Source organism: Lepidothrix coronata, unplaced genomic scaffold (assembly GCF_001604755.1).
Source record: "Lepidothrix coronata isolate B3197 unplaced genomic scaffold, Lepidothrix_coronata-1.0 Scaffold2, whole genome shotgun sequence".
NCBI classification, from domain to species: Eukaryota; Metazoa; Chordata; class Aves; order Passeriformes; family Pipridae; genus Lepidothrix; species Lepidothrix coronata.
This window is the reverse complement of record NW_016690182.1, coordinates 12,808,278-12,819,554: the sequence shown is the minus strand read 5'-3', so window position 1 is coordinate 12,819,554 and position 11,277 is coordinate 12,808,278. Positions and strand designations below refer to the sequence as shown.

The 11,277-nt window shown below is 62.8% G+C and overlaps 1 protein-coding gene across 1 annotated transcript in view; it reads right to left on the bottom strand.

Annotated features, from left to right (window-relative positions):
* Positions 1 to 8,164: 8,164 nt before the first annotated feature.
* The window catches only part of UTP14A (UTP14A small subunit processome component), a 16,161-nt gene continuing 13,048 nt past the window's right edge, over positions 8,165 to 11,277 (bottom strand). Inside the window, exons 8-13 of the mRNA XM_017814295.1 lie at positions 11,222 to 11,275; positions 10,444 to 10,801; positions 9,910 to 10,289; positions 9,353 to 9,540; positions 9,187 to 9,286; positions 8,165 to 8,894 (exon numbers count right to left, since the gene is read on the bottom strand). Coding sequence (XP_017669784.1) covers positions 8,628 to 8,894; positions 9,187 to 9,286; positions 9,353 to 9,540; positions 9,910 to 10,289; positions 10,444 to 10,801; positions 11,222 to 11,275 — 1,347 coding nt within the window. The 3' untranslated portion in view covers positions 8,165 to 8,627. The remainder of the gene's footprint in view (positions 8,895 to 9,186; positions 9,287 to 9,352; positions 9,541 to 9,909; positions 10,290 to 10,443; positions 10,802 to 11,221; positions 11,276 to 11,277) is intronic.

Sequence of the window (11,277 nt, the reverse complement as noted above, 5' to 3'; positions counted from 1 at the left end):
AGGGCCGGGCAGTACCCGCTGGTCCCGGGGCAGGGGGCGCGGTGCCGCCGCTGCCTCCCCCGTCCCCGAGCGGTGACACCGCGCTCCGGCGTGGAGCGGCCCGGGGGCGGGCGGGGGCCGGGGGCTGCCCGGGGCCGGGCCCCGCAGGGCTGCGGGGTGGGCTCAGAACGGGGCGGTGCTGCGATCACCCCGGGCCCCGATCCCGCGTGGGCGCCGGGGGGCCTGGTGGTTCTCACCGTCCCGTGCCCGTGGGGTGCTGCTCGGACCCCCGTGGGTTCCATTGACGATCCCTGTGGGGCCCGTGCTGCCCTGATGCCTGCAGGATCCGTTTGCTCCCGTGGTTTTGGCCCATGAGGTGGTAAAAAGTCTCTTCTCGGCTCAGCGTCTTCCATGGCCAGGGGCTCTGAGAGGTGGGCATGGGCACCAGGGTGTGGTCACCCCCGGCTGGCACATCTGGTTGGCACCCACACGCTGGTGTCACCTGCCGGGAGCGTCCTCTGCAGCCTCAACCCCAGACCTTTCCAATGCCTAAGGAGAGGAAAAAACGTCTTACACAGGGATCGAGCTCCAGTTTTTGCCGGAAAGGTCGCAGCAGCCTGGGGCAGGAGATGGCCCCTCACCCCTTAGGGGGTGTAGGAGCTTGGGGAGCAGTTTAGGGCAAGGGTCTGTGAGCAGGAGGGTGCTGAGTGTGCGAGGCATGAGATCTGGGAATTGCAGGCAGCACTCTGGGGGGTGGCGGGGTGAAACATGGGACTGGCAGAACTGTGGGAAGGCAGAAGCCAGGGCTATGCCAAGGAAGGCCATGAGGGAGGAACCTCTTCCTGCAGAGGGAGAATTACTCCACTTCTCCCCATCATAGTGTACCTTCTCCTGCTGTTGCCTCCAGCCAGACTGCAGAGGAGATGCTCCAAGAGGTGTTTCAGGTTGGGTGATGGTCAGGAAGTGGGGTTGACACAGCCTGTGAGAGGCACGACCCAGGTTCATAAGGACCTGACTTATTTGCATCCTGGTGCAATTAAAAACAGACAGTTTGAGTAACAGCCTCATCCTGCAGCTGCCTCACCCCATCCCTGCAGGAATTGCACCCAGGGATGCATGGTGCTGGCTGGGGGAGCTCAGCATCCCATCATTGTGTCCTCTGACACACCACTGCTTCTGCCCTATTTAGTTAGAACCTTTGAAATCTTCAGGGTGGGATAAATTGCACCAAAAGCCTTTAAAAGGTGGTGCTGAAAAATTCTGTGGCTCTCATGTTCCGGGGCAATGAGAAAGTCTGGGGGATAAGGCGCTTCCTCCATCAGGGAGTGGAGTTAATCGGACACCGGTCACAGACTAACTGGAAGAAAGGCTGACAGGAATGATCTGCCACAGCAAAAATATGATGAGGAACCCTCAAGGTAATTCTTCAAGGAAGTCAAGCCAGGCTACATGCCATGGGGGGAGCTGGGGACTCCTTTACCTCCTCTCCATCCTGGGGACACGTCTCCCTCGACCTCCCATCCATGGGCAGCCCCGGCTGCTGCCTCACCTTGGCACTTCCCCTGCACCACCTGCTTGAGCAGCAAGACTCCTGCCAAACTCCACAGATCTGAGGGCACTCATGTGTCCTCCAAGTGCCCAGGGCAGCCCCTGACCTGTGTGTCCCCTGCCTGCTGTGGTCCCCTGGGCCACCAGGGCCTGAGGGCTCGGCTCTGACCTGGCCTGCAGCCGCTGTTGCTGCTGCTTTTGTCGTTATTGCTCCATTTTGTGTCTCTTTTTTATTTATTTTGCCCCTTCCCTCTGTTTTTTGAGTAGGATCCACATCACTCTCCCCTCCCTGAGCCTGAAACTGGAATATGTTGGCTAACACACCCAGCTGGGCATGGCACACTCTGCTCCTGCCAGGCTGCAGTGGGGAGACCCTGTCCCTTCTGGGGACCATGTTGGTGCCCGCCATCCCCAAGCAGCAGTGCTGTCAGGCCAGGGGATGCCAAAGGGCATCTCCAGATCAGCCAAGATCACGGAGCCTTCCCTTCTGGCAGGGTGGTGGTGGCTGGTGGGGGCAAGGGTGGCTTGCAGCTCCTGGCACCACGAGGAGAGGGCTGAGGTGGTGCCTTGTGTGCTTGCTGCCATGTCACGTCCATGTCACCACCCTGGACATGTCAGCTTCCACTGGGATGGTGGGGTTGTGGCTGAGGAGCCAGGGGAGGGGTGAAATGTTGGGATGAACAGAGTGTCCATTGCTGGAGGTCTCTCACTGAGTTTCTTGGGACTTCTCTGAAGAAGGATCCTCCGTGCTGCTCCCTCTGAAGTGGGCAGAGCTCAGCTGGGTTTGGCTGGTGCAGTGACACTGGTGAGAAGTGTCACCTCTAACTACAGCCTTTGTCCTCATGTGTTTCTTGGGCTGTCCCTGCTCAGACAACAAACATTGGCAGCACAGGTGACAGTGCAGCTAGAAGGTGACACTTTGTCGGGGCGGCTGCCTTCTCCTCCCTGCTGGCACCCAGGGCCAGGGAATGGTGGGCAGGGAGGCCATGAGTCCTGCTGGGGATGTGACAGGCCAGGCTCCTGCCTGCTGTCCTGCTGTGCAGCCCCTCTTCCCCCTGCTCCCCAAGGGATTTGGGACACAGGAGGGACATGGGATGGAGTCCCACCTCCTGCGTGAGAAACTGGGTCTGTTATGAACTCAGAGGATGACATTTTGAACCCGGCCGCTGGAGACAAAACAAGGCTGCTCCTGCCTCGGGAAGGGGACTTCACAGATTGAGGATTTGGGTGGCTTACCTTTGGACCACTTATGGGTCCCCCATGGAGCTCGGGGCTGGTCTCTTTCTCCTTGCACACTCCAGGCCTCCGTGCTGGCCGGAGAAGAGTAGAGAAATGAGGCATCGCCCCGGTGAGCAGCATGGACAGGAGTCAGCAGGCACACATCGCCTCTGCTGCCCTCCTCCTCCTCTGCATCCCAGGAAAAGCCCTGGGCTGGGAGGGCACCGCTGATGGGTGAAAATGTGGGATCATAGGGATAAGGTGGGGAGGAACTGTGTTGTGCCTGGGAGCCACGGGAAGAGCTGGCAGCCAGGGCAAGGGTAAAGTGATGGAGAGAAGGAGGATACAGTGGGTGAGCAGAGCTTAGGGTGCCAGGGGAGCCCCAAAAAGCAGGCAAGGAGGCTTGCAGGGCTGGCAGGGGTGAGAGGGGTGCCCACAGTGAGCCCTGGCTCCACTCCAGCCCTTTTCTGCGCAGCAGGAGGCTCCGGAGAGCAGCTGGCTGCGGGCAGAACTGGGCCTGCCCCTGCTCCCAGGCTGCCATGCCAGATTCTTGCTCCTTTAGTATCCGTCCCCCAGCCCTGAGCCCCCCAGGTTCAGCCTCGGCAGCCGCCTGGGGCTCCTAATTGTAACGGCAGACAAAGAGCTGGGCTCTGACCGCAGCGCTGCGTCTGGCAGCCTGTGCCTGGGGACGCTGGAAGTGCTGCCGGCAGCCTCGGCAGTGGCCGGGCTGTGAGGGGGCCTGTGGCCCCTCAGGAGCTGGAGGCTGAAATGGCCAGCGATGCCTAAGCCACAGGCATCACCCCCAGGCTCCTGGCTGCAGCCCCCCAGCGCTGATCCCCAGGGCTGAGGGCTGTCACGCTCCACACGGGATGTGGGAGGACCTGGTTGCTGCTGCTCTGCCAGTGGAGAAGCCCCCGTGGGGGCTCCAGGTGGCCCCGGCTCAGGACAGGGCATGGGCGAGTGAGGAAGGTCGAGCTGGGAGGGGAGGCTGTGCAGAGGGAACGCGGCGGGGGCTGTAGGAGGGAGGGGCGTGGGGGCTGAGCCAACCCTGCGTTTCCCACAGGCACCGAATGGGCACGGGTGTGTCCCAGCATGTGTCCCAGCGGTGCTCCCGTGCTTCTACCTGCTGTCTCTGCAGCGGGAGCTCCGGGTTTGCCAGAGATCCGCTGTGTGTGGAACGAAAGGTGCCACCTCTGCGGTAGCTGTGCTCAGACGAAGCTGCTATTGTAACACTGGCCAGGGCACACGTACAGACAGCTGCCTGCCAGGAGGACATCTGCCTCTGCTCACCCCCGGCTTGGCCTCAATCCTGCCCTTTGGGGATGGTCATGTCCCCCCTGGGAGGTTTTTGGTGCTGTGTCTCTGCTGGAGCTTGGCCAGGTGTCCCCCAGCTCCCAGATGCTGCTGGTTTGGGGCTGGGGTACCTGGTCTCCTCAGGTATAGGGGTCCAGCACGGTGTCTGCTCCCCACCTGGTGTCCCTGACATCCCATCCTAGCCCCCACGTGCCACTGGGGGAGCTGCAAGGTGACAGCTGGGACAAAGTCATCACGGGGACACGGGGATTTAGCCCTGTCCTCCCCAGGCTGGGGACAGGCAGGGACCTGCCACCTCCGGGAGACCCTGCATATGACAGCACAGCCCGACTGAGTGGGTCCCCACTCTGGAGGGGGACAAGGCTAGTGGTGGCTCCAGCCTCAGGACGTTCGGAGCCGCAGCTGCCGGTGTCCCAGCGCTGCCACCGAACCGATGTGAGGAGCAGTGGGTGACACCACAGGCACCCCGGAGCCACCGCGGGGCCCAGCCACCCGCGTTCCCGGGAATGGTCCCACTGCGGGGCGAGGGTCCCGGCTACAGCATCTCGGCGGAATCTCCGGCTCAGGTTGTGCCGTGCTGGATACGGCATCTCCATGGAAACCCCCGGCTCGGGCGGTGCGGGCTCGGGAGATGCCATCTCCACGGAAACCGCTGCGGCGCCCGGATGCGGCCGGGATGCGCCGGGCACCGGTACCACGGAGGGAGAGATGGGGTGTCGGGGAGCCCTTGGTGGGGGGCGGTGGAGACTGAGAGGCCTGGGGAGCAGGGAGCACTCCGTCCCCCGCACGGGACAGGAGCGACAGGGAAGTTGGGGGGAGCACTCCTGTGCCTGAAATTCCAACTGCAAACCTTCCTCCCCAGCTCTCTTCGTCCTGCACTGTGCCACGCTGAGCCTCACACCTCCGTCCGGCCTGGGAGGGCTCAGCCCCTCTCCCACCCCGGGGAGTGGAGCTCAAGCCCGTTCTGGGGAGGACCGTTTCCAACCCATGGGTGCTGGAGGTGTTCAGGGATCCCAGCGAGCAAAGGCACAGAACCCCAGGGATCCTGGGGTGCTCCATGACGGCCCCAGTGCTTGCACTCACATCCCGAGCTTGGGAAGCCAGAGGGACAAGATTTCAGCTGCAGAAACAGCCCAGATAAAATATTTTACAGGTTATTTATAGCCTGCATTAAAAAAAAAAACAAAACAAAACAAAACCACAAACAAAAAAGAAACCAAAAAAAACCCAATCCCCCCCAAAAAAACAGCGACCAAAAAGCCTTTTGTTTGTTGATTTTAAATCTGCCTTTTACTCCATCCTGCTCCCACTGGCCTCCCAGGATGGTGGGTGCAGGAGCCCGGCTGCACCGGCAGCTCCCCTGCGCTGGAGCAGTGCCTGGGCTCGGGCACCGGCTCTCCCGGTGGGTCCCTGTCCCAGGGGACCCCGCGGTGGCTGTGCCGCTGCCTTGGCACGTCCCCAGCCCCACAGCAGCGCCGCCGCCCCTGCCCCGGTGCCCAGCGGCCCGCTGTGCCAGCCGGGCTGGGCGGCCCAGGGCCGGGATTAGCCCCCGCTCCCCGCTGGCACCGGGAGCTGCTCGGCCGCCCTCGCCGCGGCTCCCGGCTCCGTAAGCCCGGCTTTGACGTAGCCCGGAAAGTAGGCCAGTAAGAGCAACCGCAGCCGCTCGCAGCTCTCGGGGGACGCGGCGCTGGGGCGGCCGAGGGAAGGCTGCGTGTTCGCACCGCTGCTCCGGGGCTCCCGTGGCCGAGGTGGCGGCCGGCGACAGCAGAGCTTTTTGTCCAGGTTCTCCCCGACTCGCACCTCGTCCGGCAGCCAGAGGCCGGCCCTGCTGCCGCGGGAAGGGCGAGGATCAGGACGGGGAAGTCCTTGCAGGGAGCCGTCCTCAGCCCGCAGCCGTGCCGGGGCCCTGGGGGCTCCCCGGCTCCTTTCTGCTCCCCCTGCAAAGGGCTCCCCCAGTCGTAGCTCCTCTCCCCACCTTCCCTGGCGCCCTGGGAGCTGCCAGTGGACACCCCTGGCATTCCCCTTTCCTGCAGCAGACCTGCAATTGGTTATTAACTAAGAAACCCCATGCTCTTGTGCCCAGCAAATCCACTTCTGCAGGGAAGTCAGAGGGATAAGCGTTGCCTCGATGTGGGAGCTCTGGATGAGCCTGTGCTAGAGTGGGGGGCCCGCCCAGCTGCCTGGAGGGGTCAGAAGGTCAGCATCAGTGGCTCCCAGGCACCAGGATCCCTCCAACTCATCCCAGCAGCTCATGCTGATGCTTTCCCTGTTTATTTTTGAAGTATCTCTGGATGCTGAAAGCCCCAGTTCGAGCCCAGTCCAAGCCCAGCTCCTTACAGGATGAGGCAGATCCAGCAGTCTGGCTACAGCTGTTCCCTCTCACGCTGAGCATCACCCACACTCAGGCTGCTGGACACCAGCTATGCACGAGGCAGCCTCAGTACGGGGATCTGCACCTTGGCAGGTCCCCTCGCTGCTCCAGGTGATCCAGCTTGTGACAGCAGCAAACCCACCTGCTCCACCCAGGCCTGAGCTGCTGTCACACCTGGTGGCCCCGGTCCTCTGCAGGATCTGCACCCCAGGGGTAGACTGCCCTGGTGCCACCATCATGCTGGCCCTGCAGGAGTCACATCGGAGCCGGGGAGGTCCCAGTTCAGGTTGGGGCAGGGCCAGACCCCGTGGGGCTCTGCCCCCTCCTCGGGGGACAGAGATGGCACCACGCACGCACGGCAGCAGCAGACCATCCTTTGCCATGAGGTGGGCCAAATTTGGGGATGGAAGAGGCGTGGGGAGTACCCCCTCCCTGCAGAGAGGCAAAGAGCAGGACAGTGCTCTACAGCACCTGCTGAGCCTGAACCAGCTCTGCTCTGACAGGCATCAGGCCCCTCAGGACCGTTCCCCACCCGGGTATTCTGAGCATCCCGGGGCTGGAGCTGGGGAGGTGGGCTGGGTACTGGGGCAGCCCGTACCCAGCCCATACCAGCTGAGCACTGTCCTGGGGCTGGGGAGGAGGAAGGCAGAGCCCTGGGCCAGGGCAGGCGAGGTAGGGCCCCTGCAGGAGGGACAGGGACAGCGGTGCCGCAGGGATCTCCTTGCCTCAGTCCCCGGGGTCTGAAGGGGGCCCGGGGAGGGCTGTGGGCAGGTGGAGGGGCTGGCGGGGGCCTGTGCCTGCCCCACGTGAGCCCTGCCTCCCCCTGCTCAGGGTGTTTCACCTTTTACTAAAACAAATACGACACCCCCCTCGCCCCCCCGCGACAACCCCGGGGGCGAAGGTTTCCCATGGCAGAGGGACGCGGGCTCCGAGCTGGGGCCACCAGCCCTGCGAGGGGCTCTCGGCGTCACGGCACGGAAATGCTCTCCGCTTCCTTTAATTTTTTTTTTTTTTTCCCAAACAACACAACCGCGGCCCCATCGCAGGCCAGCGCTCTGACCCGCCCCGGGTGCTGCGGGGGCCGGAGACAGCCGGGCCGGGTCCCCGGCGAGGCCGTGGCACAGCCAGCCCCCAGCCCCACGTCAGCCCTCACTCCCCTCCCAGCCCAGGAAGGGCCAGCATCTGGAGCCCTGCGGGGTTTTGGGTGGAAATTGTGGAGTCACAGGGTACCCACCGTCAGCCTGGAGGGGTGCCTGTGCCCCAGCCCCACAGGACGACCCCCACTTTCCCGGTCTGACCCGGCTGCAGGGCAGAAGGGCAGCCCTGGGACCCGGCAGCGCCCGGGGCCCTGGGCGGGCTGCAGTGCCAAGGTGGGAGGAGGCGTCCCTGGCATGAGGGACATGTTTCCTGGGATCAGCAGCAGCTCCAGCTCCTGCGCTGGGGCTGGGAGTGTTTCTCCAACTGGCGTGAGCACGGCCCACGTGGGAAGTGGGGGGAGAGGCCTGGAGGGATCCCTGAACAGTCCACAAGGCTCTGGCACATCCCTCCGCCTGTGCTGGATGCACCAAGCAAGCACTGAGCACCTGGCTGTCACACTCCCAGGGGTGGCTGGGCAGGGAGCATGGGCTCAGCAGCAGCAAGAGGCAGAGGCGGGCAGCAAGAAGTCCACGGGCTGCCTGGGGACAGAGCCAGCTCCCAGCACGTGCAGAGCAGCAGCCCCACCTCATAGAGCCGTTTCCAGGTGACCACGTTTATTAATGCTGGGCAGGTACCTTGGGGGTACAAGCGGACCTGAGGAACATCCCCTTGGGGCCGAGCTCAGCATGGCAGGGCAGGGAGAAAGCCCCTTTGGTCAACATTTAAAAATACAGAGAGGTAAAAAAATAGGGATATGAAAGATGAAAGCACAGGGCAGGCTGGGAGCAGCTGCTCCAGCCCCTCACTCCCAGACCCGCCCCGGCACAAGCCCTTGACCAGCCTCTCACCCTCCACTCGGCCAAAGCACTGGCCCCCCGTGGTCCCCCAGGGCAGCATGGAGGGCACCGGGCATCCCAGCCTTGGACGCTGCCAGGGGAGCCACATGGATGCAGCCCCGGGTTTTACTGCAGGGAAAGAGGAAGAAGGAACTGGACAGAACCAGGAGCTTCTCCTGGTACCTGTGCCTGCTCCAGTCCAAGCCCTTGGGCCTCAGGCACAGTTACCGCGCTTTGCGGTGCGGGCGGCGCCGGGACGGTGCCTGTCGCTGGGGCAGTGCCTCCTCCCTGGGGCTGGCCCCACTGCCGGGGGCCGTGTCCGGGACATCCTCAGCCGAGATGGGCTGGATGATGTGGCCGGCACGGGTGACGACGCGAGGGGCTGTCAGCTTCTGGAAGGCACGCTGTGTGTTCCACGTGGTGCCCACGGGCGTCCGTATGCTCTGCTCGAACTGCTGGTGCCGCTCGAAGGGGAAGGGCAGCTCACTGACCTGCGGGGACAGCACAGGGGTAATGTCCCTGAGCCACTCAGCCTGGCCCTTCCATCTCATGCTACCCCCAGTTCCCACTGGTTCCCACTTGTCCAGGACCTGCTCACGCCCTGCTTCTGAGAGCCCAGGAGGGCTGGAGCAGCCACCACCACCAACAAAGCAGCCTCGTACATCCCTTCTCCTCCATCACCCCACTGGGCTGTTTAAGCTGGAAGCAGGGATTACAGGCAGGGAGGGAGGACGTTTTGGGAAGGGATCGCTGGAGCTCTAACGCTGACCAGGTGTGACGCACCTGATGTGCTGCCGCGTGGATGTTGCGCTTCTCGCTGATGATGACGTGGGGCATGTGCTGATCCTTCCGGGGAGGCGCCGGCGGCGGCTTGAGCAGGAACCTGCAGGCACATGAAGGTCAGGGCTGGCGCCGAGCTGGGCATGTCCCTGAGCTCTCCCCCACTCACCTCTTGACCTTCTTGGTGCTGGGCCGGAGCCCGGTGCCGCCCCACTCGCCCCAGCCCGGCAGCACCAGGTTCACCGGCTGCGGCTTCGCCGCCTCCTCGGCCTTGCGCTTCTCCCGCTGGAAGTCGGCGACCACGTCGTCCCCAGCGAAGGCCTCCGTGATCATCCCGCGCTGGTCGATGCCACCCTCCTGCGGAGGGACGAGGCAGAATAGGTTTAGGGGTTACTGTGGGAATTGGGAGGGACTGGGAAGGGTCTGGAGACAAACTGGGAGGTGCCGAGGCAGTGGGAGGGGGGTAAAAATTACTGGGCATTACTGGGTGGGGGTTTGGGGTTACTGTAAGGGGGTTTAGGAATACTGGGAGTTAGTAGTTTGGGGCTTATGGTTACTTGGAAGGGGTTTAGGGTTACTGGTTTGGGGTTACTGTGAGTTACTGAAAGGAGTTTTGGGGCTACTGGAAGGGAGTTTAGGGTTACTGGGAATTAGTGGTTTGGGGTCTAGTGTTACTGGTTGGTGTTTCGGGTACCGAGGAGCATGGGAGAGGCCCGTCATGCTCACCTCTTCCTCCACGACCACAGGCAGGCTTGGGCAGTCCATCTCCTGGGGCTTCCCATCCAGTACAGCCTCCAGGCTGATCATCTTCTTCTTGTCTGTTGTTTTTTCGGCATGTCTGTCCCCAGCTGTTCTTTCCTTCTGCTGCTGCACTTGCTTCCCTGCTCTCGGGGCCACTGGCTTCTCCTGCTCTTCCACAGGCTCCTCCTTGGCCAGACCCTCCACATCCTCCATGGTCTGCACACGGTGCAGCTGCTCTGAGAGCAGGAGCTGCTCCTGGGCCTGAGGGGGTGGCTCCAGCCCCGTGCTCACCGGCTCCTCAGCACAGAATGGGGGGATGGGGCTGTCCCCCGGCCGCTCAGCACTGGCCTCAGTCTCACCAGCACCTACACATTGAGGGTGTAAATGGTCACTCTGAGCAGGGTGGGAGAGTAAGGGCAGCTCTGTGAAAACAGCCAAAAACCGCCCCCAAGCCCCCCTTCCTTTGCCCAACCCTGCAGCACTCCCAGCCCCCCCTGCTCGGGGTCTCATGCTCCTCACCGTGCCCTTCAGGGCTCCCTGCCCGCTCCTGTCGTGCCTGCCGCTTCTGCTCAAAGTCTTGTAGCAGAGCTTCCTCCTCTGACAGCTCCTCCTCTTCCTCCTCCTCCATCTCCTCCTTGCTCTCTGCAGCACCAGGCACTGTGCCATCTCTGGGACCCTCCTGTGCCTCAGGCTCTGGGGCCGGGGCGCTGGGCTTGCCCAGCATCCAGGGATTAGCCGTGCTGACCCCGGTGGGGATGGCCACGGCTCCAGTATCCTCTTCGGGCACCTCGCACGGCTCCTCCTCAGGTGGCTCCACCTGCACCTTCTGCATCAGCTCCTTGTTCCTGGCCAGCTGTTCCTGCATGGCCTTGCGGGCCTAGGAGGCACCAAAAAACTCTGTCACAAGGCAGAGAACTCATTCCCACCTTCCCTGCCCACCTCAGCTTCTCCCACTTCCCCGGTCAGCACTGGGGACCTTGTCATGGCCTTTCAATGCATAAAGGGGCTTTATACCACATCCTGGAGGGGCAGGACAAGGGGGAATGGCTCCACACTGACAGAAGGCAAGCATAGATAGGATATGTACAAATTCTCCCCTGTGAGGGTGGTGAGGCCCTGGTACAGGGTGCCCAGAGAGATTGTGGCTGGACATTTCCGTCTCTGGAAGTGTTCAAGGGCAGGTTGCATGGGGCTTGGAGCAACCTGGGCTACTGGAAGGTGTCCCTGCCCATGGCAGGGGGGTGGAATGAGATGAGGTCCCTTTCAACCAAACCCTTCTGTGACTCCATGATCTCACCTCCAGGTCATACTTGGCCATAATGGCCCTGGATCGGGCCCACTTTCCCTTGTTCT